This window comes from Trachurus japonicus, chromosome 8 (assembly GCF_045865225.1).
Source record: "Trachurus japonicus isolate A0001 chromosome 8, Traja_1.0".
Lineage (NCBI taxonomy): Eukaryota > Metazoa > Chordata > Actinopteri > Carangiformes > Carangidae > Trachurus > Trachurus japonicus.
The window spans coordinates 1946272-1972905 of NC_140914.1; the positions used below are offsets into that span (position 1 = coordinate 1946272).

A 26634-nucleotide genomic window follows, 5' to 3' on the forward strand; every position below is an offset into this window, starting at 1 on the left:
AACACTGCAATCCAGGAAAAGCTCAGAGTGTCTCCTCAATCCCTGGGGGGGAAATATCAACTTTTACAATACAAACTCCATTTAAGCTTCAGCAGTTTCATATAAACATAAACAGCTCAGACAGGACAAGCTACAAAGACTCACCTCAGACATGACAATACAGAAGAGTTTTTAACAATTTCAGCCGATGATGTCATCCGCCCGCGCAATACACACCCATTATAATCTCAAACTTTCTCCAAAAATGATCATGGTCATTGATCAGTGATTGATCAAAAACTATAATACCTATCAACCTGTAGATTAAGACACCAATAGACGAGACCTGTGTCTACATCTTAAAGTTTAAATAGAGTCTCTAGGTGAAAGTATGCCGGAGCAGTAGACGTTTGAAAAACTTTTATTTCTCTTTATAAGTATTACAAATCTTACAAGCTGAAATAATTTCAAAACAAATTAAATTTTGAAACTGAGCAAAACATGTCAGCGTTTGAGTAAAATAACAGTAACGGATGTAACAGGAAAGCCATAAAATAAAGTAAAAAACAAAAAGCAAAATAAAATAGATAAATAGGCCTACCCAATACAAAATACTTTATTAATCCCGAAGGAAAATTTCATGAATTATATTTCTTTTATGTGTATATATAGCTATATGGCTGATATATATATGTATATTTTATTTATTTATTTTTATATTGCTGCTACATCTGTCTGCATTAAGTATTTTCTTTTAGAATGTTTGGAGCAGCTGACAGATGAATTTCCCTCGGGATTAATAAAGTATCTATCTATCTATCTATCTATCTATCTATCTATCTATCTATCTATCTATCTATCTATCTATCTATCTATCTATCTATCTATCTATCTATCTATCTATCTATCTATCTATCTATCTATCTATCCATCCATCCATCCATCCATCCATCCATCCATCCATCCATCCATCCATCCATCCATCCATCCATCCATCCATCCATCTATCTATCTATCTATCTATCTATCTATCTATCTATCTATCTATCTATCTATCTATCTAACTACAAGGAAGGTAAATAAATACAAACATGGCAAAAATAATCATAATATCGTAATATATACACATCAATTTTAGTTTTCTGGGGACTGATGAAGGTAAAGATCTAATAAATGTTGATAGATGTTGTACATTTTTAGACTTTGAAGTGCGTAGTAGAGAAAACTCTTTCAAGATAGTGGGAAATAAGTTTCTTCCAGAGGAACTTTTGCTTTTGTGGTTGACATACAACCATAGCACACACTGAGCAAAGCATGCTGGGAGCTGGGAGCTGGGAGCTGGGAGCGCCTGTGTCCCGCCGCCTGCAGTTCCTCGTCCGTCCTGCAGGCGGCGCTGACCGCCGCCATCTTCTTTCCCTCTGAGCGGAAGGAGGAAGAGCGGAGGGAAAGCTTCATCTCCGGTGGAAAAAAAAACACAAAAAAAAAAAACCCTCCTGAAACACCGAGTCTGAAGATGGAAGTCCCGGGACCGGACAGCGACTGGAGGAGCCCGCAGTTCCGACAGAAAGTCGTCGCTCAGATGTGAGATTCAGAGTTTTATTTATTTTGTTTCTGCTGCTACAGTTAGCCGCTCGAGCTAACAGCTACAAGCTAACGTTGAGACCGTGACGTCAGACCGCGGTTAGAAAACATGTGTGTGTTGTGTGTTTGTGTGTGTGTTTGGGGGCAGAAACAACAATAAACAGAGGGGTTTGGACCGGGACCGAGGTTCTGGTACCGACCGGCCACAGTCAGGGCTCTAACCCGGCCAGAAGGGGGTGAAGAGCGGCGGCGAGGGGGCGAGCAGAGCCGTTAGCAGCGGTTAGCTCCTCAGCTGTTAGGAAGTTAGCTCCAGTTAGCTCCAGTTAGCTCCACAGCTAAACACCACCGGATTTCACTTTGTTGATGTTTTTATGGCACATAAACGTACATAAAAACGAGACACTGTGGAGCGATCCAAAAACAATTTAAGAAGAAACTGTGTAGTAATAATAAAAAATAAAAATAAAAAGTTGTCAAAAATATAGCCTAAAATAAGTCAGTGCAGCCTTAAGGAAGTGATTGAAATATTAAACTGTTAATAATAAACACTAAATACCAAGATAAATGCTACAAAAAAAAAAAAAAAAGTATTATTATCAGTGTGTGTTAAGTATTCTGACTGCAGCTGGAACAAAAACAAAAAACAAAATCAAAACATGTGTTAAACATCATGATTCCAGATCCAGATTTCACTTTATTGATGTTTTTTAATGTGAAACGAGACACTGTGGAGCGATCCAAAAACAATTTAAGAAGAAACAGTGTAGCAATTAAAAAAAAAAAAAAAGTCTTGTCAAAAGGATAGAAATAAGTCAGTGCAGACTTAAGGAAGTGATTTAAATATTAAATAGTTAATAACACTAAATACCAAGATAAATGCTTAAAAAAATGTATTTTTATTATTGTGTGTTCAGTATTCTGACTGCAGCTGGAACAAAAACAAAACATGTGTTAATAAACATTTGATGGAGTGAAGAGCAGAGGTTCATGTGAAGTGTTGTGGTCAAAAAGTTCCACCACTGTCTCCAGTCCCAGTCCTCATAACAACCATGTGTCTAGATATTTACATGATTCCTCCTCAGCTACAAAGAAAAGATGATTTGATCTAATATCTAAACCATATTTAATGTAAACAAAGTTTGGACTGAACAGAAGAACACAGCACAGAACCTGCTGAAGTCTCCTCCCACTGTCGACTAGCACTGTGCCATCTAAGGCACCTCAATATATAAATGAGGCAATATCTAATTAAATATGCGCTAATTTGCATATATTTCCAGAACTTAAATCTGAACAATGGATAAAGCTACTTTGTTTTATTTAGTTGACATATTAGAGTCTTTAGTTTTTCCAGAGGAGGATTGTGCATATCTCTTTTTATCACTCTGTAAATGAGAAAATACTGTCACCAGCCCTTAAAAAAACAGCTAATGTCTCCATGTTTTTAGTAATAAAATGTTGTATAAATGAGGCTGTGAATGATATATCAACAATCCCCTCTGTAAAAACCTTCAGAATATAGAAAGGGATCAAAGTGGAAGGTTTGGTGTCTTAAAGATTTGGACTGTAAAATTACATAGATTGTTATTGTCAATCATATCTTTGCAATTTGTTGCTGATTCAAATGAAATGACAGTTTTTGGAGCCCAAAAGTTCTGACAGGTAGGAGGGGGCCGCTCCATCCAGGGATTTGTAAACAAATAAAATTCCTGGCCAACGCAATATCGTTCTGTTCACTGATCTCTGCATAGTGCTCTTTCTCCGTTATTGCCGTTCACACACACACACACACAGAGAGAGAGAAGCGTGCATGCATGACAGCAGTGCGCGGTAAAACCTGCTGTAACGTGATGTGTGTGTGTGTGTGATGTGTTTCCCTCCAGAGAGGAGGCGATGAGGAAGGCGGGAACAGCTCACACCAAGTCCAGCAACGAGATGGAGAACCACGTGTACGTCAAAGCCAAGTCCAGAGTGAGTCACAGTGTTTGGATCGTCACGGTCGCTCATGTCGGTGTTGTGTAATGAGCCGTGCAGGAGCTGAACTCTCTCTGAATGTGTTGTTTTCCCCAGGAGGAGTATTTGTCTCTGGTGGCCAGGCTGATCATCCACTTCAGAGACATCCGTGAGTATCTGAGCTGACACAGGAAGGAAGTGGTGGGGATGTCCGATACGGGATGTTTTGTCGATACCCGATATGCAGATGTTGTCAAACGCTTAATTTCCAATTCCAATAACAACCGATACGATATGCAGGTATTTTTTCCCCCATAACTAATTAAAAACATACATTGCTATGTCTACTTTGTTCTGATGCCCCACTGGATGCATTCCAAACATTAACATTGTTTATTTGTCTCTTGGAGTGACGTGCGAACAGCCAATCATCTATTAGACAGCCCCACATGTGCAGCACCATCACCATGTGTGTTTGTTTACAACAGAACGGCGTGTAGTGAGAACACGTGGACTATTATTGTGCATCTGAAGCAGCAGCGGGGGCATTAAGGAGCAGTGTTTCCCCCAGAAAATTTGTTAGTTAAGGTGGTGTCTGACCTGTCGAGGGGGGGGCGTTGTGGATCTGTTGACGGGGGGGGGGGGGGCGCACCGCGCCGCAGTGATGTTCACAAGTCTTTTTTTGCAAGTCCAAGTCAAGTCTCAAGTCTTTGGTCACAAGTCCGAGTCAAGTCTCAAGTCTCTAAAAAATCAAAGTCTCCTGTCTCTTCTGGTTGTAATGACCCTTTATCATCTGCTGCTATCCGGTCTACTAAGAGTACTGCACAGCTATATCTAAGCGATTCAAAGCATTTACTGTAGGTTATTATCACTCCTTTATCTATACAGTAGCCTATTGATTAGTTGTTTATTATATGATCACTTTAAACAGGATATTGCAATGCAATATGAAGAAAACACACAATGAAAGCTTTCCTTTAAAGGAAACTGTATTCTGAGTCAAGAAAGAATCAAGGCTGCTCTGCCCCTCTGCACTGGCCTTTTCTCTCTTTTTTTGCTTTGTTGAATTCAGAAAACCCAGATGAACAACATGGAAAATGATTTAGGCTGTTAATTATAGGTCATTAGGTATAGCTCACATCTTTATGTGCAGCAAAACCTTTCTGGAACCGCATGTTTCTGAGAGAAGAACTGGTTGTTATTATTATTTTTAATTAGTTCCGTCAACTCATGGGGGCGTGTCGACACATGCAGACTTCCATACATAGCCTACATGCCTTCAGTCATATTTCGCAGCAAAAACATAAATAAACAGGAGGATTTATCCTACAGTAGCCTGATATGTGCCAGTTATGCAGCAGCTAGTCCCCGTGAAGGAAGGTCTGACAACAAACGGACGTTGTACCTCACATGTAGGCTACGGACGGTGCCGCTATTAAAAAAAAAAAAAAAAAAAGCCAGTTCACAGTCACCTGTCACTCACCCGCAGCTGACTGCGCTGTCAGAGGAGCTCTGCTGCTCCTCTCTGTAGACACTGGTGTCTGGCTGCACTCTGTAGGAGTTCAATATGAAGATCTAACCTCCATCTGAATAACGTTACCGGCCATGTGGCGCTGCTCCGCTAGTGGTGTGTTAACGGCAAAAAAATAAAAAATAAAAAAAAGAAGATCGTCGGTCGTCCTGTCAGGAGGGAGGCACGAGCCAAAAAAATAATGATTGTTCACGAGTCTCAAAACACGAGTCCGAGTCGAGTCTGAAGTCTTTTGGGCACGAGTCCAAGTCAAGTCTGAAGTCTCTGTGGGTGCGACTTAAGTGCGACTTGAGTTCGAGTCGCAAACTCGAGTCCCCATCTCTGCCGCGCCGTATTAACTTTCGCTTTCAACACGCGCTGCTGTAATGCATGCGTGCTTCTCTGTGGTGTGTGTGTGAGAGGATGCGGCCATCGTCCGACGGGGGGGGGGGCGGTGGCGGCGAATATCGCTACATTTTTTTTTTTTTAAGACGTTAGTTTAGGCGGCAGCTCTTTGTTGTTAAGGCGGCCGCCTTAACAGGAAAGCGCTGCGGGAAACCCTGAGGAGTGAATTATGAATCTTATTTGCTACTAGGGATGCACATGATTAACCGTTAAACCGTCAACTGATAACAAGAACTTTGACTGATTAATACAGTCGGTTATATTTATAAGGAATTGGCTCCTTATGTTGTCAGCTGTCAATGTAGCTCTGCTGTTCCTCTCTCTTTCGCCTGCTGTTTGGCTGCATTTTGTATAAAAAGAGTTCAAAATGTGAAGATCTAACCTCCATCTAAGCACCGATCAGCTGAATCAGAGTACAACGTGGTGCTGTACAGCTGGAGCAGCGTGTGTGTGTTTTATAACGGCAAGAAAAACATCGTCAATTGACCCTTCGCCAACTCCTCCCACAAACGGCTATTGTCCAATCCTACGTTAGCAACCGTAACTATAGGCCTGGCAAGCTTTCTGCAGTGAGTCATTACGTTTGCTTTTGTGGACACATTTTGAGACTAGGACGAAAAACATTTGTTTGTAGAGAAGGATGTTGTTGTTGCTGCTGCTACTACTACTACAGCGGTGGCAGCAATATAGAGATGTTCAGATACCAGCTGACTTTTTTTTCGACTTGAGCAAGTGTAAATGTGGGGATAACCATATGTTCACCTCCGAAATGACAGCTGTACTTTTAGGGCTTTTACCTGGGCTTTTACCTGGGCTTTTAGGGCTTTTACCTGGGCTTTTAGGGCTTTTACCTGGGCTGTTAGGGCTTTTACTCGGGCTTTTAGGGCTTTTAGGGCTTTGACCTGGGCTTTTACGGCTTTTACCTGGGCTTTTAGGCGAGGGATCCTCCAGGCAGCTGCTTTCACTGACTGATACAGCGGTGGGAGAAAAAAAACAGCAGCGAAAGCTGTATGTGGTTCACAATCGCCCAAAAACTTGCAGTTTGACAACGTTTCATGACCAGTGAGATGAGCTAAGTCTTGGTGGGTTGATAGACGGTAAAATGACCAGTCCTTACTGCTGCTCTGTACATTGTCCAGTCGTGTCGTTGAACAGATGTTTTATCCTCCTGCGCGAGTCACGTCACTGAAAACTATGAATGATCTTTGTGACTTCTTCTCTCTATTATCTCAGAACAGTTTATCCAGAAATTTGCTGATATTTCCTTTGAAATCGATACCAGATACTGCCAGGAGCATGGCTGGGAGTGAAAGCTTGCCCAGCGTAGCAACAATAACCAAGGGGGCGGGGCTTATGCGAAGGGTCAATTACCGATGGAGGCACAAGCCTAGTCACGGACACTCAGAGCATTTTATTTTTTTATTTTTTATTTTTTTAAAGTATATTTTTTGGCGTTTTTGCCTTTATTTGATAGCATACAGGAAAGGGGGAGGCAGAGAGAGGGGGAATGACATGCAGGAAAGGTCTGCCCGATGCGGGATTCGAACCGGGGACGCCTGCGTTGAGGACTGTAGCCTCTACATGGGGCGGCCGCTTTAACCACTACGCCATGCACCGCCCCCACTCAGAGCATTTTAATCCCATCAATTAACGGTTTTAAAACGGTTAATGAGCATTGGTTATTGGTTAAAAAAAATATTCAGAATGTGCATCCGAATTTGCTACAAAATCCAGGCATTATGTTATTGGGTTTTCATTATTGGCAGAAAAACCGGGAACACTATGGACATATGTTACATTTTTATGTTAATATCCGGTCGATATTATCGGACATCCCCATAACATGATGTACATCCAAAACCACTCTGATCTGATCTAGGATCTGTAGTAGTCGTTCTCCAAGGTTGATTATCAATGACTTCCAAAGACACCTGTAGTCACCAGTTTGTTGTTTCTCGCCCACAGACAAGAAGTCCCTGGGGGGTCCAGGTAAGTGGCTCTGTGGCTGCGTCTGTCGGCGACACCTGTCTCTTCATCTGAGTTTCCTTTGCTGTGTTCTTCTGTCCTCTGCTGGACCTTCACTACCAGACTCGTGGTGTTCATGATTCCTGCTGTGCATGTCGGAGCTGCGTAATATTGTCTGTTGTCTACCCTTCTGCTAGATCCCATGAACACCCTGACTAACCTGACGGGGGTAGGAGGGGGCCCGGGCGCCAGTGGCATGGGCCCTCGCCCCACCGGCGCTCCAGTGGGTGGCATGGGGGCCATGGGGCAGATGCAGATAGGCCAGCATGCCATGGCAGGGGTGGCTGGAAACCCACAAGCCAGTGAGTGTGTTTCCTCCGTGTGGTGTGTTAGTCCAGTCGTTTTATGAAAAAAGGTTGAACAAATTGCAACAGAAGCAAATTCGGTAACACAAAAAAGCCCAGAAGAATCCCATTAGGGGAAAGTTTAGAAAAAGGTATGACATTACGTATGGCTAATTTGCATACATACCAACACCTGATCTAAACATTGGGTATAGCAGGTGAAAATGTCTTGTTCAGTCTCATATTACAGTTAAAAAACTTAATGTCTGAATGGAACCCAATTAGGCTATCAGGTGTTGTATGTATGCAAATTAGCCATACGTAATTGGACTATGCACTGTTTGCTCATACCTGCTCTACTAAGGATGTGGCTACCTTGAAAAATTGCAGTCATCTTGAAATTTAAAGTGATTTCTTGTCGTTTGACTGATGGAGTCCACTCATTCCAATTTTCAAGCTGGTACCACCACAGCACCTTTATGTGCCGTCAATGGAATTTATTTATGTTAACAAAGAATTTCAAAAAACTTGTAACACATTTTTTGTTTGTCTTAATGTAAGTAATCAACTCAGTAATGTTCATGGAGATATCTAAAGGTTAAAAATTTTACCCTATTCACGTGAGAAAAATAATTAATAGGCGTATAAATGGGATATATTTGGGTCTTTTTCTAAACTTTCCCCTAATGGGATTCTTCAGGGCTTTTTTTCCCCTCACTCAGGACATGTTGAGGATACAAAATCAGTTGAGTTTGAGATTCTGTTGCAATTTGTTCAACGTTGACCCCTTTTTTGGCCTAAAATGACTGGACTATGTGTGTCTGCTGTGAATGCTCATGCTGCGGTGTCGGTGGATGCTGGCTGCGACGCCGCCGCACATGTTGGCATCAGAGCCGCTCTGACTTTCGGTCTCCGCTTTGGCACGTTGTGTATGTGTGTCGGGCCCGTTCTGAGCCGTTAGACCAGCGCCGTCCTTCACCGGCTTCTCACTCACTCTGTAGTAGGGGGTCCGGGCCAGATGCCGATGCAGCAGATGGTGCAGGCGCAGCAGCAGCAGCAGCCGCCCATTCAGTTCCAGCCGTTCCAGCAGCAGCAGCAGCAGCAACAGCAGCAGCAGCAGCAGCAGAACGCCATGCAGCAGCAGTTCCAGATGAGGGTGCAGATGCAGCAGCAGCAGCAGCAGCAGCAGCAGCAACAACAGCAGCAGCACCAACAGTTGCAGCAGCAGCACCAAAGCCAGCAGCAGCAAGCCCAGAACCAGCAGCAGCAGAACCAGGTACGTGTACACCAGAGTCGGCGTGAAGTCTCTGGACCCGACCAAGGTCCTGATAGAGTCTGACCCATATTTCATTTAATTTCTTTATTTATTGAATTGGGACAGTGCACATTCATCAACACTGACGCATTAAGCATCAATGTAAATGTGCCGGACTTAGCACAACTGCTAAATTTCAGCTGCAGTCCCAAGGCAGGTTTCTAAAAGACATGAACACAGAAGACTTTAAAACCTTGTGATGACAAGTCATACAATGGACAATTACAAGACAGAGCACAGACAGACAATATCAAGGCAAAACAGACGCAGACAAACAAAATAAGAACAGACAATTTTAACCCACAGTTAAAGAACAATATACCATATGCCCTGGGAACAGACATCAGATTAAACAGTATTTAAGCTATATGAGTGTATGTCTGATATGATGATGGAGGTGTCACTCAGCTTCCCTGTTTGTCTCCTTCCTGTCAGATGCACCACTCGAGGCTCCAGCAACAGCAGCAGATGGTGCAGCTCCAGCAGCTCCAGCAGCATGCTCAGGCCCAAGCTCAAGCCCAAGCTCAAGCTCAAGCCCAGGCTCAAGCTCAGGCCCAGGCTCAAGCTCAGGCCCAAGCTCAAGCCCAAGCTCAAGCTCAAGCCCAAGCCCAAGCCCAAGCCCAAGCCCAAGCTCAAGCTCAAGCCCAGGCTCAAGCTCAGGCTCAGGCCCAGGTCCAGGCCCAGTCCATGCAGCACATGGTTCAGCAGCAGCAGCAGCAGCAGCAGCAGCAGCAGGTGCAGGCCCAGGGCCAGCCTCAGCCGGGGCAGATGCCTCCACACTCCCAGCAGCAGCAGCAGCCCGGCATGGTGCCTCAGTCTCTGGCCGGACAGATGACGTCCGCTCAGCACGTTCCCATCAACTCCCTGAATCAGCAGCAGCAGCAGCACCAGCTCAAGATCCAGGCCTTCCAGGTGAGAGCAGGTCCAGGAACCAATCAGGTGTCAAGTACCAGACTGTTCAGATTACTCTTGAGTGGTTTCTAATTAACATATTCTGGTCTAAGTTTAACCCATGGTCTAACGCACCGTCAGATCCAGTAGAATACCCCCTCCAGGGATCAAGTGTTGGATCTGGGAATCTAGTTGTAATGACTTAGCACGGACAGCCAGATAGCAAAACACTGCTGTTTTTGTAGCACCCGTGACGGCCGTGAGGCAGCAGCACATATCTCCCTCCACGTCACACTGGCTGGCAGGGGATGGTTACAAGCCCCATACCTGTTGCTGATGAACAACATTTCCATGGGAGATCCCATGCTGGGGTTCTCAGGGTTCTTGGAGGATGCAACCTCTAAGTCCCCTTCAAGAAGAGGGATACCATACTGTGGCTCCCCCACTGTGCCATTATCAACTCTTGCATGGTGACGTGAGATTGCTGCTACATACACCTTCAGAGTAGAAGGAGATCGGCCTCTGTCCAGAAGGGACTGCAGGAACTTCAGAACAGTAGGCACAGAGCAATGCACTGGGACTTCACTCTGACCCATACACCAGTTAGAAAACAGCTTCCATCTGTTATCGTGCTGCAGACGAGTGAATGGCATGCTTGCATTCATTATGGTATGCCTAACAGGGTTCGCACAGCTGTTTAGCAGCCGTTCGGGCCCTCCAGCCGTCAGACACAGGGTTGGAGGGCAGTTGGGAGATTGGGGTGCCAGATCTGTCCTCCTAGTCGGGACAGGGGATCTCTCCTGTTGGGGAGGAAACCACGTTCCCCCTGGCCAGAAGGGGGCCACCAGCAGAATCCTGGCTGTGACCTTCCTGAAGGGACTCTCTGAAGTACTGAAAGCATATAGAAGAACCTCCGGCCAAGGGTGAGCCAGTGCATCCTGGCCTAGAGGGCTGGTTGTCTCCACTAGGGAGAACCATAGAGGGCAGTGGGTTGACACCTCTGAAGTGAAGAGGTCCAACCCCTGCTCTGCTGAAGGATGTCCAGATGAAGGCACCACTCCCCTGATGGAGACTTTTGACGGGAAAGGAAGTTCTGCTCTCCCGTTAGATACATTGCCCATTGGCTTCCCATGTTTGGAGATCCTGTGACACCTGCAGAAGCCGTGCAGACTTGGTCTCGCCCTGATCGTTGATATGATACACGGTCGAGATGTTGTCTGACCGTATTAGGACGTGCTTGCCCCTCAGGTACGGTTTGGCACGGCCTTTTGTAGACCACTGCCCGTGAGCTGTCCTACTCTTCCACGCTGCACCCCACCCTGAGGGGCAGCATCCGTGGTGGCGATCTCCCTGCGAGACGGAATGGAGCCCATAGTGACACCCCTTACCATGTAGGCCCTTTCCCTCCACGGGACTGGGGTGACCAGACACTGCTGTGACACCTTGAGCATCCTGTGTCTGTGCCACTTGGCATTCAAGCGGAAGCTGTTGAACCACCTCTACAGTGGGTGCAGTGACAGCAGGCCCAGTGGTACAACAGCTAAAATGGATATTAGTTTGCTGAAGAACGAGGAAATGTGACATTGGGAAACAGTCACCCCTAATGGAAGAGGGTGAGAAGGTGTAGGATGTTGTCCACATGGTGGGGGGGACAGACCGGCTGTCATAGTCACAGTGTTCAGTGTTGCACCAATGAAGATTGTGGTCTGCAATGATTCTGGGGCAACTCTTTTCCATATTAACTTTGGGTCTGAGACTGTAGAGGCGCCACCTCGTAAACACCCTTGGGGAAAGGGAGAGCCCGAACAATAGTACTCTGAACTGCCAGTGGCGGCCTCGATAGGCAAGAAGGTGTTGGTGTTGATGGGCAATGGGGACATGAGAGTAAGCCTCTTTCTGGTCTATGGACGTAAACCAATCTCTGTGGGTAACATGTGGAACGGCAAGAACTTCATAAACCTGTTGAGCCTCCTCAGATCCAAGGCTGGACGAAACTGGCGTACTGGAACTGAAGCTTGCGGTTGCCTCGAGGGCAGGCGGGCAGAATCCCGAAAAAGTCACGGGCCGGCCTCTGCGACGATTCCATTTTTCTATCTCGATGGTACGCTCCAACGCTTCCTGTGCTGCTGGACCAAATATCTCTCCTGGCTCCACTGGGAGACTATAGAGAGTTCTCCTAGCCGCTTCCGTCAAGTTTGACTGTGAGAGCCAAACTTGGCAATACACCTGGACCGGGATGGACATCATCTGTCGAATTTCCTTGGACATAAGACCGAATGGCTCAAGTGACGTATCACAAAAGGTGACACAGTCAGAATTTACATTGCCCTCCTGCAGAGAAGTTGAGAGGGCCAACATGAGATGCGACACGGATGCCTCGTATTATGGTATGGGACCCTGTTTGTACTGCTGATGTTTGGGGGGGGGGGGGTTCTACTGGGTCTGGCGGTGCGTTAGACCAGGGGCTAAACTTAAAGCGCTGGAATATCCCTTTATCACCGAGTCTGATGGTTTGTCATTCTGAGACTAAGAAGACACATCTTCTAGAAAAGATCAATTCTATCACCCCCCCCCCCCCCCTCCACCCCCACCCCAATTACATTATTGTACCTCTATTGTACTTGAGCACTCTATGGATTGCACATAGAGCACAATGTATTTATTATGCTGGACTGTGATGCTCTTTCTCAATTTCGTTGTTGCAGGTGACAATGACAATAAAGTACTGAACAATCTGTTGAATGTATCCACCTTTTACAGAACGTCAAAAACGTAAACCGGTTTTGCTTCTCTGGTGGAATTGAATGATTACGTTTCCATAGTTTCTGTAGTTGCGGTAAACACATGGATCTTTTTTTTTTTTTTCATTGAAAATCTGTAAAATGCATGGATTATCATGCCATCTTTTAACAATGGATATCCTACAAATGGGCACCGAAAAATGAGAAGCAAAATTCTTTCTTGTAGAAATTTAAAGTTTCTTCAATAAACATCCAGATGTTCTCCCATCCAGGTGTTTGTATGAACAGTGATTCAGAACTGCAGCTTAGAAAAGAGAATAAAGTAGATGCCTCCCTGCTTCCCTTACCCATAATACCTTTCTCCAGGATGCAGTAGTCCTGCTTACCGTCACTCTGCTTGCATGCCTTGCCCTGTGTGTGTGTGTGTGCAGGCCCGTGCAGTCCTGCAGCAGCAGCAGGTCCAGCATGCTCAGCAGGCGGCGCAGCAGGCCCAGCAGGCTGCAGCTCAGGCGCAGCTCAACGCCGCCGCTGCAGCCGCCGCCGGACCAGGACAGGTGAGACCGCAGCCACGGCAACCACAGCAACCACAGGTGCTTTATGTGTAACAGCTCGATATGACATCACACGCTGCTGAACACCAGATGCTCTGAGCAAACACCCCCCACCTGCATGAACACCGAAACAGAGAGCGGCTGTAATGACGATGATGACGTCATCCCGAGGTCAGAGGGCCTCGCCTGCAGACAGGTGACGTCCTCTGATGTCACTACAGTGTGAGTCATAACCATAATCCAGCTGCTTGAATCGGTTGTTGCTAGATGGCGTACATGAGCTGCAGGAAGTGACGTCCGGGAAACATGCACTCTTTACTTAGCTGTGCCTAAACCCAACCAATAGCTTCACTTACTTTTTGCTTTTTTTACACCTGTACATGTCAGTTTTACTAAACTTAACCAGTCGGGAGTTCTCGATGAGATTTGGTAAGATTCTACATCACTATACGCCATCTAGCCACAACCGCTTGAATCTCAGTCTTCACTTCCTGTTTCAGCTGCCATGAATGACGAATAATGTCATCATGGAACGCTTCAGTGCGTTTCCACAGTGAGACGGTAACTGTGATTTACACAGGTGGCAGTCGTGCACCTGAACGTCTCACGGCTTTGATTCACCATAGTAACTAGGGGTTGGCATTGCCTAGGACCTCACGATACGCATCACGATACGATATGATATTGCGATATCCAAATTTTGCGATATATTGCGATATTCTACACAGTTCACTGAAAAATGTAAAAGGCATTATGCATCTTAAAATCCGAGTTGTGTACATCAGATGATAGTGATAATTCATGGGACAAACTAAGTCAAAACAATGTAATTCAAATTATCCATGCCATTTTATTGTAACTATACAAGCACAACATATCTGCATGAACAACACACTGTCTGAGGTAGCAGTACAGTGACACCTCGCGGAGCAGAGGTGCTGAAGTTGTACTGGATTTACGTCTGAAACATGATTTATTATTTGAAAAAAAAAAAAAAATTCAAATTTTGAATTTTTGAAAATATCGCGATATATTGCCACATCGATATTTTTGCCCACCCCTAATAGTAACGGCAGTGCGTTCTGGGTGGTGGGTGTTTGTCAGAGCCGTTGGTTAGACGCAGACTGTGCAGGTGATGAGCAGCAGCTTGTGAAGCTCCGCCCCCTTGCCCCCCTCCCCCCCTCTGCTCACCTGTCCTGTCCTGTCTGTTGTGTCCTCTGAAGTTGGGGCGACCCGTGATGCAGATTCCCAACCGACCTCGAGCCGCCCTCAACTCCCCCATCCCTCCTCCAAACGCTGCTGCAGCTGCTGCCGCTGCCGCCGCCGCCGCCGCAGCCGCCGCCGCGGTGGGAGGACAGCCGATGACACAGCAGGTATTTACCCCTCTAGAGCGACCTCTGACCCCCCTCCCTCCCTGCTTCTGTCCGTCTCTCTGCTGCTTCAACCTCAACCCGCTCCACATGAACATAACCAGTGGTGTAGGCAAATTGTTTTTTTGTGGGTATACTGCTTTTTAGTTGGGTTTTTTTTTTACAATCAAGGACCCAAAATTGACACAAATTAGATCACGGACCCCCATTGGACAACATTTTGAAGCAAACACCAGAAATACACAAACAATGAATGTACGTTTAAATTAGGCGCCGTACATTTTTGAAAGATTATAGAGAAATTTCTGGAAAAAAGTGGTAAGATTTCTCAAAAAAAGTTGAAACATTTCTAGAAAAAAGTAGTAAGATTTTTTTTAAATGGTAAAATTTCTAAAAAAAAAAAAAAAAGTAAAAAAAAATTTTTTTAAATGAGAAGAATCTAGTAAAATTTCTCAAAAGAATTCTAGAAAATCGAAAAAGTGGTAAGATTTCGCAAAAAAATTGTAGAAAAATGTGTTACAATTTCTCTCTAAAAAAAGGGGCAATAATACAAAAAGGGGTAAAATTTCTTGAAAAAAATAAACAAGTAAAAAAGAAAAATTGAGAAGAAACTGGTAAAATTTCTAAAAAAAAACCAAACAGCGTATTTGTTTCCCCAAAAGATTTTGCACTGGTTGGGCTTAGGCAGTGATGAAAGGAGTTGGTTAAGTTTAGTAAAAAGATCAGATGGAGGCCAGACAGGCAGACTAGTCCCTGTCTGCGCTCTGCTGCGGAATTACACACAACCATGTGGGTATTCCTCTATCAACATGTCTTAAAGAAGTGAGTCCTCTGTTGAGTAACGCACATTTCCTTATATGGAAAGCCGTGTCGGAATGGTGGGACGTTCGCATGTTGGAATGGTGGGATGTCGGAATGACAGCGTGTAACCCAGGGTTCAGTCTGTCGCCCGCTGTGATCTGCTCCATGGACCGGTTCAGCCCTGGTCCTGGTTCTGGAGCTTCTTCCTGGCCTCTCATTGGCTTGTCCTTTGTCCAATCTCCTCCCTAGGTGCCACAGCACTCGATGATGTCATCACCTTCGCCTGCACAGGTCCAGACGCCACAGTCGATGCCCCCTCCCCCTCAGCCGTCGCCACAGCCCCCGACCTCGCAGCCCAACTCGGCCAGGTAACGGCAGCAGCTGAGCCTCAGGTGATGTGACCTCTGACCACCAGGTGTGATGCTGCTGGTTAACCTCTGACCCCTAACCCCCCCCCCCCCCCCCCACAGCTCTGGTCCCACGCCGTCTCCAGGAGGCTTCCAGCCCAGCCCCTCCCCCCAGCCCTCACAGAGCCCCGCCACCGCCCGCACGCCCCAGAACTACGGAGTCCCCTCCCCCGGACCGCTCAACACTCCAGGTAACGTCTCCGCCATGGCTAGCGTTAGCATAATGTCTCTGCCGCGGCTAGCGTTAGCATAATGTCTCCGCTGCGGCTAGCGTTAGCATAACGTCTCTGCCGCAGCTAGCATTAGCATAACGTCATAACTTGTCAGTATTATTTCAGTCAATGTTTAAATAACTTCAATAAGACATGAGATGTTTATTTAAAACTGTTGCATTGTTTTCAAAAGGTGAGAGTTGTGCTTATGCTAGGATGACGGTGTCTTTATTCATTTTTATTAAGAAACAATATTTTTTTCCACTTCCAAATTGGCAAAACACGAACAGTAACGAAAATTTTGCGGCGATCTACTGCCCTTTGTTTTAAAAAAACTCAAACCAACCAGCGAGGCTTCACTCACGCTAAACGGAGCAACGAGCCTCGATACACGCTTTATGAAAGACTTCTGTTCTCTGAAGCCTCGGCACTGTACATCCCATCACTACAAGTTAGCATGCTAACGGCTAGCTCCTGACTCCTCACCTGTCCTCACCTGTCCTCTCTGTCATATCTGTCCTCTCTGTCCTCTCTGTCTTCACCTGTCCTCTCTGTCTTCACCTGTCCTCACCTGTCCTCACTTGTCCTCTCTGTCTTCACCTGTCCTCTCTGTCCTCTCTGTCTTCACCTGTCCTCACCTGTCCTCTCTGTCCTCACCTGTCCTATCTGTCCTCACCTGTCCTATCTGTCCTCACCTGTCCTCTCTGTCCTCTCTGTCTTCACCTGTCCTCACCTGTCCTCTCTGTCTTCACCTGTCCTCTCTGTCCTCACCTGTCCTCACTGTCCTCTCTGTCTTCACCTGTCCTCTCTGTCCTCACCTGTCCTCTCTGTCCTCACCTGTCCTCACCTGTCCTCTCTGTCCTCACCTGTCCTCTCTGTCCTCACCTGTCCTCTCTGTCCTCACCTGTCTTCACCTGTCCTCTCTGTCCTGTCTGTCTTCACCTGTCCTCCCCTGTCCTCTCTGTCCTCACCTGTCTTCACCTGTCCTCACTGTCCTCTCTGTCCTCACCTGTCCTCTCTGTCTTCACCTGTCCTCTCTGTCCTCACCTGTCCTCTCTGTCCTCTCTGTCCTCACCTGTCCTCTCTGTCCTCACCGTCCTCACCTGTCCTCTCTGTCCTCACCTGTCCTCTCTGTCCTCTCGTTCCTCACCTGTCCTCTCTGTCCTCACCTGTCTTCACCTGTCCTCTCTGTCCTGTCTGTCTTCACCTGTCCTCCCCTGTCCTCTCTGTCCTCACCTGTCTTCACCTGTCCTCACTGTCCTCTCTGTCCTCACCTGTCCTCTCTGTCTTCACCTGTCCTCTCGTTCCTCACCTGTCCTCTCTGTCTTCACCTGTCCTCTCTGTCCTCACTGTCTTCACCTGTCCTCTCTGTCCTCACCTGTCCTCTCTGTCTTCACCTGTCCTCTCTGTCCTCACCTGTCCTCACTGTCCTCTCTGTCCCTGTCCTCTCTGTCCTCCCCTGTCCTGTCTGTCCTCACCTGTCCTCTGTCCTCTCTGTCCTCACCTGTCCTCTCTGTCCTCTCTGTCCTCACCTGTCCTCTCTGTCTTCACCTGTCCTCTCTGTCCTCACCTGTCCTCTCTGTCCCCAGGTAACCCCAGCTCTGTGATGAGTCCTGCGGGCGCCACGTCCCTGGAGGACCAGCAGTACATGGAGAAGCTGAAGCAGCTGTCCAAATACATCGAGCCTCTGCGCAGGATGATCAATAAGATCGACAAGAACGAAGGTGAGCCGTCAACGAACCGATCGATCAGATCGATCAGCAGGAATCAATCAATCAATCAATCAATTAATTTGATCAATCATCGTTAACGGCTCCTCGTTCCCTCTGTAACGGCAGCTGTGTGTTTCACAGACAGGAAGAAGGACCTGAGCAAGATGAAGAGTCTGCTCAACATCCTCACCGACCCCAACACCAGGTGAGACCACAAGAGTCCACATCAGACCACTAGACCACATCAGTCCACTAGACCACATCAGACTACTTAGGTCCACATCAGTCCACCAGTCCACTAGACCACATCAGACTACTTAGGTCCACATCAGACCACTAGACCACATGGGTCCACATGGGTCCACATGGGTCCACATGGGTCCACATGGGTCCACCTCTCCTGACCCGTCTGTGCTCTCCGTCCTCCAGGTGTCCTCTCAGGACTCTTCAGAAATGTGAGATTGCTCTGGAGAAGCTGAAGAACGACATGGCCGTGGTGAGAACAACCTTCACTCTGAGTCTCAACCGTCAAATATATAGATATCAAAACGTGTGGCTCCATCGTGGGCGCTGTGCTTTTACTTTTTTCTACAGAATACGAATGTTTGGCAACGCAAGTCGTGAAAAACTGTGAAAACTTTCTCACAGAGAATGAATGGGATGGAGTCAGAAAGTGAAAAAAATTATTGGACTTTTTCAAATGTCTACTGCTCTGGCATACTTTCACCTAGAGACTCCATTTAAACTTTAAACAGTAGACACAAGTCTTGTCTTTCGGTCTATGTATCCACGTTCCGATAGGTCATATAGTTTTTGATCAATCACTGATCAATGACCATGATCGTTTTTGGAGAAATGTCCAGATTTAAATGGGTGTGTATTGCACGGAATGTTCACGTCAGAGTGGGTGACATCATCGGTCAGAGTGGGAGAAGCTGTCTGAAACTTTTCTCTTTCCACACTGCTCACGGCCACAATTTACACTCTACACACATGATTTTTTCCACATTTGTAGACAAACTTGTTCTCTCTCTAACAATGTGTTCAACAAAGCAGAGAGACTTACAGAATTTGAATTGTCAGCCTCTAAGTGCGGCCACGTCTGTCTCTGCTCCTCATTGACTCAAATACAAAGATTTTCTGAGAGAAGCAGAACGGACCCCTGTCTATAACTCGCAAAGGTTTCTAAAATATTTACTGTAGAAACACCAAAATCCTATCAAGTGTTCAGGAAGTACTTACGACGACCACGGTCTGCTGCTTGTTCTGATAGGAGTTACCGTTTTGTCAGAATACGCCCAAATGTGAAACCAGTGCAGAGGCAGAAAATCGCTTTTTCTCAACGTTTCTGTCTGCTGAGCCCCGACTCTGTCAAACAACCACACAGGTGTTCTAGTTGCTGTTGTTGTCGTCGTAGTAACAGTCTGTCCTTGTTGTTGTCGTAGTAACGGTCTGTCCTTGTTGTCGTCATAGTAACGGTCTGTCCTTGTTGTCCCTGTGGCTGCAGCCGACCCCCCCTCCCCCCCCGGTGGCCACCAAGCAGCAGTACCTGTGTCAGCCGCTGCTGGACGCCGTCATGGCCAACATCCGCTCCCCGGTCTTCAACCACTCCCTGTACCGGACCTTCGCCCCCGCCATGACCGCCATCCACGGCCCCCCCATCACGTAGGTAGCAGCCGTCTGCACTCAGCTCACAGGGGAAGTAGGGCCCCATGAAATCCACTTAAAGAAATCAACTTAAGAAATTCCTATTTTTGCCAGATTTGCTTGCTATGGCAGCCATCGATTCCAGTGTCTATTAAACTTTTAAAAAATTGGATTATTCCACCAATGTTGATTTCTAAACTCTTTAAAAAGTTTAGAAGTAAAAAGTAGTGTTGTGTTGTTTTAAATATGAAACTTGTTTTCTTTGCATTATACGGTAAGGTCTGAAAACACAAGAATCTTTTTTGTTATTTTGACCTGTTGAGAATCAGGGGTTCTCAACTAGTTTCACTCTGGGCTCCACATTTTCCCATGGTCATTAAGTCGTGACCCACTTTTATAGAATTCAAGCCAAGAATTTTTTTTTTATTTGCACAAAATGGAGACCAACAAAACGATATATTTGACTTCTAATGCATCTCTGCATTCAGAGCATGTTCACTAAAGTTAATAAATATCAAATTGCACAAAATAAAGACCCACAAATCAAGGTATTTTCACTGCATCAGGCCACATTAATAAGAAACTGATATCTTTGCATTCAGAGCAAATGGAGCAAATAAGAAAGTGAGGAGGAGCATTACAACTGCATGTCTCGTGTGCCTTTCAATATAAGTTATTTTTCAAAATAAAAGACATGTCCAACATCAGATGTGCATTAAATATGATTTACTTTTTTGACCAGCTGTCCGCGACCCATCCAGAACGGGTCTAGACCCACTTTTGGGTCCCGACCCACCAGTTGAGAACCACTGCTCTAAATGACAATATTTTATTGGGAGAAATGTTGTCAGTAGGTTATAGAATGAAACAAAAGTGTTCATTTTACTCGAACACATAGCTATGAATAGTAAAACCAGAGGAACTGATCATTTTGAAGAGCTGTATGTTCCTCTCCCCCCCACAGAGGTCCCAGCGTCCTGGGCAGGAAGAGGAAGCACGAGGACGAGGAGCGGCAGACGATCCCCAACATCCTGCAGGGCGAGGTGGCTCGGCTGGACGTCAAGTTCCTGGTCAACCTGGACCCGTCCTTCTGCAGCAACAACGGCACCGTGCACCTGGTCTGCAAGCTGGGTGAGGGGGCCCAGCATCATGATGATAGATAGATAGATAGATAGATAGATAGATAGATAGATAGATAGATAGATAGATAGATAGATAGATAGATAGATAGATAGATAGATAGATAGATAGATAGATAAATTTATTGTCTGTCCCAAAGGATGACATCACTTCTGGTCACGCCACCAGCATGTTTACCTGTGTTTGTTCTGTTCAGTTCAGTTCAGTTTTTATTTATGTCCTGAGGGAAATTGGATCTGCAGCAAGCACCACAAACACAAGACAAAAAAGCAGCATCCAAGACATCGATGATTTTAATTAGATTTTAATTTATGATTTTAATTAGAACATATAGTTAAAATGATAGCGGTAGGATTAGATACGTTTATACTTCTTCCTGCTCCTTTTCACTCATGTAAACTGCGTTGCTTATGAGATGTTACTTTTTTTGTGTATACATTTTTGCTGTTCACTTATTTCCTTATTATATTATTATTTTATCTTATTTATTTTATTTTTTTACATTGTCATTTACATGATCGAAAGAAAGAAATCAATCAATCAATCTACATGTCACCAGCCACAACACAGTGCAGCAACACACCAAACAAACAGCACGAACAACAAAAACATACCACTACTACCAATAAATTACTGTTGATAATATAATAACCAAAGTGCACAGTGCCGCAAGAACCGAAAAAAACAAAATAAAATAAATAACACTCGATCCCCAAGTGCATTTAAGTGCAGAGGCCCCAGAGTAGAGGCAAGCCTAGCCCAGGAGATGAAGGAGAGGAGACCCCACGCCGGCGTCCAGATGGGAGGAGGTCAAACTCCCTATAAAGTGGGACAGTCAAGGATAAGTTTAGCTTTGGTCCATATTCGTTTAGAGTATAATGTCCTGAAGCTGTTGTTGTTGTTGTTGTTGTTGTTGTTTCAGACGATAAGAACCTGCCCAGCGTCCCCCCCCTGCAGCTCAGCGTCCCCGCCGACTATCCAGACCAGAGTCCCTACTGGGCCGACGACGGGGAGCAGTACGGTGAGAACACACGGCTCTGTCTCTACCTGTCTGTCTGTCCTCTACCTGTCTGTCTGTCCTCTACCTGTCTGTCCTCTACCTGTCTGTCTGTCCTCTACCTGTCTGTCTGTCCTCTACCTGTCTGTCTGTCCTCTACCTGTCTGTCTCTACCTGTCTGTCCTCTACCTGTCCTCTACCTGTCTGTCTCTACCTGTCTGTCCACTACCTGTCTGTCTGTCTACCTGTCTGTCTGTCCTCTACCTGTCTGTCTCACCTGTCTGTCTCTACCTGTCTCTACCTGTCTGTCTGTCCTCTACCTGTCTGTCTCTACCTGTCTGTCCTCTACCTGTCTGTCTGTCCTCTACCTGTCTGTCTCTACCTGTCTGTCTCTACCTGTCTGTCTGTCCTCTACCTGTCTGTCTCTACCTGTCTGTCTGTCCTCTACCTGTCTGTCTCTACCTGTCTGTCTCTACCTGTCTGTCTCTACCTGTCTGTCTCTACCTGTCTGTCTGTCTCTACCTTTTTTTTTTTTTATCTGTCTCACCTGTCTCTGTCTGTCTCTACCTGTCTGCCTCACCTGTCTCTACCTGTCTCTACCTGTCTGTCTCACCTGTCCCTACCTGTCTCTACCTGTCTGTCTCACCTGTCCCTACCTGTCCCGTGTGTCTCAGGTGCGAACAGCTTCCTCCAGTCCGTCCACAGGACGATGACGTCCAAGCTGCTGCAGCTTCCAGACAAACACTCAGTGACGGAGCTGCTCAACACGTGGGCGCAGAGCGTCCACCAGGCCTGTCTGTCTGCGGCCTGAGGCCCCGCCCCCTCCCCTCGCCTCGCCTGCCGTCGCCACAGCAACCCCCCACCCCACCCCACCCCACCTAACCCTGTTTCCATGGACACTACAGTCTGATGCCACTTCAAACTCTTCAAAGTTTCAAACTGCAGAGCTGTGAGGCGTTCAGGGACGACACCGAGGCTGGGAAACTCTAGAAGCTCCTGACGCCTCCAGACCTCGAACGCCCTCAGAGACTGAAGACCGGGTCAGGACCTCCGGGTCGGGACCTCCGGGTCAGGACCTCCGGTCAGGACCTCCGGGTCGGGACCTCCGGGTCGGGACCTCCGGTCAGGACCTCCGGGTCGGGACCTCCGGGTCGGGACCTCCGGGTCGGGACCTCCGGGACGGTCCAGGTCCAGGTCCAGGTCCAGGTCCAGGTCCAGGTCCAGGTCCCGGGGACGAGGCGGCTTCGGCTTCGGCCTCGGTCCGGTCAGGAGACACAAAGGGAAACCAGAGCAGCTGTTATTTATCCTGACTCTTACCCGGTCCCTGAACGCACCACGACTTTGTTTCTGTCGATTTACTGAGTTTTGTACCACAGAGGAGGAAGAAGAAGATGAAGAAGAAGAAGTAGTAGTGTGGGAAAAGATTTGTACACTTTGGTTCAAAGTGAAAATATAAATGTATTTTCTGCTTTTTATAAATAAAAACTTGTCTTTTGATCTTTTCACATCCGGGAGTCGTTTTCTCAGTACCGGTTCACCCAATACGCACACTACGCACGTTGCGTAGGGCCCCGCAAAAAAACAGGTGAGAGACCCCGTGAAAAAACAAACAAAAAAACCTGAAGACGTGACCGTCTGTCCCGCACGTGTACCGGATTCCCAGCACATCAGCCTGGCAAGACAGCGCTTAGCACGCCACGATGAAGCGGAGTTATCCCTCGGGGAATTAGGGGGAAGAAATGGCTGACAATGACCTGCAGGAACAGCAGTCAGGTAACTCTCCTCTCCGGGTGGGAGAGTGGGAGGGAGGGACTCGTCCGTGTTTGACCTGCATTAACAGGGCGGTGATCCCTGGGTGAACCCCGGTCTCTGTGTGCGTCTTGCTGGCTCCTATAATTTTAATTGTAGTGTAGTTACAAGTGCACTTATACAAACTGGAAAATAATGGATAAATATAGACTAAGAAACGGATAAATATTCACTAAGATTGAATTTTGTTTGCTTGGATAGCCTACAGGCAAATATCTTAGTGAATTAAATAAAACTTGTGAAATATTATGATAATGGTGCTAAAAAATAAGTGCAGCCACTTTGATGGAGCTGAATTAACAGTAGCTTTATCTATATTTTAGTTTTATTTAATGGTGAGTTATTTCAAACATTAACATGTTCACCTGCCCAACATTTAAGACTATATGATTTGTTTACACATTTAGTTTGATTTGATTTGTTCTGAATTTATTCTTAGTTAGACCAACAGTGCAATATGTTTAAAGGGGGGGTGAGTGGAAGCACTGGGTGTCAGGTGCGACTGTTGAAAATGTTTGGGGTTCAGTTAGGAGGGCTCCTTTTGCCGAGGGCCCCATGGAGGTCTGAACCGGCGCTACGTTTTCTCTCTGTTGAGTCCCGACCACAGAAAACTTGTTCATGCTGTAAATGACACGAGTGGAAGTGAGTCAGTGAACACATCATTAACCTGCAGGGTTGTAAAGCAAAAGAAGTGAAAACAGGATGTTCACTAATCAATAAGATATATACAGGTGCATCTAAATGTGCTCTTATAATATTATTATTATTATTATTATTAATAATAATCAACAACTTTATTTCAAACAGTCAGCCAGCGTTGACAAAGGCAACATGAGATCACTTACATTCAGAAATCATTCAAGTGGTCAAATAAAAACAAATGCAGACAAAGAGGAAGATCAGATGATTAGTGAATAATAATTCAATTAAAGACATTAAACATAGTGCATAAATGTTTCAGCTGCTTTTTGTTTTGTACAGAGGAAATTGTTGAAATGTTTCTGCTCTATTTCTGTGTTGATAAACCAAGAAACGTGTCGTCTCGTTTGTTTCTGACATTTATGAATGTGACGTTTGGTCAGAAGTCAGATCAGATTAATGAAGGAAAATACATCATTGTCCTTATTTCTGTGATCAGATCAGACTAATGTAACATTTCTGGAGTGTGCTCTCCACTTGTGGGAATGAACCTTTATTGTGGTGACGTCTGGAGTTGGACTTGACTGCCTCCCTGTGGTCAGAGTGAGGAACTGCAGAACCTTTTACTGTAAAGATTTTATTAAACAGAGTTATTGTTTGTTCTGAAAATCAACAAGTACAACTCAACAGGAACTTTCAACATTTATAAAATGTAAAATCTGTTTCTGTTTTCTCAGACATTAGTTTTCCTTGTCAGTAACAGTGTCAGCTGTTTCCTGTAAACACACAGAGGGAGGAGATAGAAAGTGAAAGTATTTAGTTCAGACGCCATTTTAAGACGACAGAGGGAATAACGGTGAAGCTGCGTTAGGTGAGTGTTAAACAACTTTATTATTATTATTATTCACCGTTAAAGTGTGTGAGTGTCAGTCCCTGTGAAGTGTGGAGGGAAGAAGAGTCAGAGTGAACTACTGAGACTAAAGGGGGGACAGCAGGAGGACAGCTACTCCCTGTTGTCTCAGTCTGACTCAGGCCCTGTCCACACCGACACTTTCACTAAAACATCTGCTTCTGCTTCGTCCTTCAAAAGCTTTACACTAGTCCGACATTGTTGTTGTTGTAGTTTCTATGTCCAGCGGTGTTGCTCAGGTTACAGTCACAGAACTTCTAATATTGAGGAGAAGTGCCACTCTTGTTCAACTTCCGGGTTCTCGGAACACGTCTCTGTCCATGTGGGGGCGCTCGTAGGCGAGTGCAGAATGAATGGGAGTCAATGGGGATACACCCCTAAAAATCCACTTTTCTCTGGAATTAATTTTTTGTCAATTAATTTGAATGTTATTATTAAAAGGGAGAAGCAATAAAATGCACTTGGCTGAATATTGGATTTTTTAAGTTCACTTATCTGTTCTAAAAAGCCGTTCAAAAAAACATGATGACGTCACAGCCAAAGGTGCTGCTTTACGGTTTCTGAGTCACCTCAGAGCACGATGAGAGCCCGTCTACGGAACCGCATACCGTAATCATGTTATATAACATAATTTTAAAAAAAGAATTTAATGCAGACGATTGGTTCAGTGTAAAACATGTATTTATTGATGTAAATGTGGTGAATGTAGGCTATAGAGCCTCCAGGCAGCGCTGCTCTTCTGTCCAATACACACATGAAGCTTCACTTTACATTTAACAAACTAATGTTACTGCCACAATTGTTAGATTTCATCAATGAGACCAACATTTATCTCCTAAAAAGAATTTAACCAGTCGGTGGTAAACCTCTAGAAACCTACGGGTAAGTTAATTGGCGATCGTTTTCTCCCCCGGGATGACGACGGAGGTTGGCCGGCCGAGCACGTCAGCAGACCGGCTCATTGCTCCACAGGTGGAGCTTCACTTCTACAAAATAAAGATGTCAAGATAAACTGACCGCATACTGAGGGTCTAAACAGTTACTTTCTCGCTTGAAAAAAAAAGTTAAAATAAAAAGTTAATAAAGTGCATAATAACAACGTTACAGAAGGAATTAAACAGCTTTTTGCCCGTTTTACAGCTATTGTGTCATCAGGTGGGATCTCTGGTCGTAAATAGTCGCAAGTCCGTCACTGACCAATCAGCATGCATTAGCAGAATGCTAGTGTGTTATGGCCAACAACAGCCCAACCTGTAGGAAATCGAAAGGACAAAACTTATCAACAATTTCACTTCTAACCTATAATCCATTTCAGAAAATACAACAAAGCGATTTTTCGACGATTACCAGGTGAAAGGGACAAATTTAGCCTTCTAGCTCCATAGGACCCCATTCATTCTGCACTCGCCCGCCAGTACAACTAGTGGAACTCTGGTGGAACTGCAACCAAGTTCGATGCAATGGGGCTTATGGAGAGTGGTAAGGCTCGTCGTAGACTGGCTCTGTTACAGGTTAGAGAGCTGAGGCTATGACGTCATCGTTTCACTAAAGATCGGTTTGTTTTTTTCTGAGGCGGCGTTTGGAGATTTACCCACACTGGGACCAGATTTAAAAATATACAGTTTTAGGACAAAACGCTGATATGAGAAATAAAAACTGTTAACATACTGTATTCTGTATGTGTGTGTGTGTGTGTGTGTGTGTGTGTGTGTGTGTGCGAGTGTGAGTGTGTCAGTCAGTGTTAACAGGCAGTTA

General features: G+C 45.6%; 2 protein-coding genes across 9 annotated transcripts in view; one reads left to right on the forward strand and one right to left on the reverse strand.

Annotated features, from left to right (window-relative positions):
* The window catches only part of nr1d1 (nuclear receptor subfamily 1, group d, member 1), a 17151-nt gene extending 15717 nt beyond the window's left edge, over positions 1-1434 (reverse strand). Inside the window, 1 exon segment of the mRNA XM_085785563.1 lies at positions 1284-1434. Coding sequence (XP_085641689.1) covers positions 1284-1434 — 151 coding nt within the window.
* On the forward strand, positions 1385-22491 carry med15 (mediator complex subunit 15). Of its 8 annotated transcripts, none has more exons than XM_085783288.1 (18): positions 1385-1560; positions 3444-3531; positions 3631-3682; positions 7394-7417; positions 7591-7755; positions 8739-9013; positions 9488-9964; positions 13116-13274; positions 14459-14608; positions 15656-15774; positions 15877-16004; positions 17615-17749; positions 17864-17942; positions 18167-18233; positions 19245-19402; positions 20349-20515; positions 21447-21545; positions 22196-22491. In XM_085783288.1, the coding sequence occupies exons 1-18, from the start codon at positions 1493-1495 to the stop codon at positions 22330-22332; spliced, it is 2547 nt and encodes an 848-aa protein (XP_085639414.1). In that variant the 5' UTR covers positions 1385-1492; the 3' UTR covers positions 22333-22491. The 8 variants fall into 8 exon arrangements, with proteins under 8 accessions (XP_085639414.1, XP_085639415.1, XP_085639416.1 ...); XM_085783289.1 differs by having other exon boundaries at positions 17879-17942; XM_085783290.1 differs by having other exon boundaries at positions 13116-13238.
* Positions 22492-26634: the final 4143 nt, after the last annotated feature.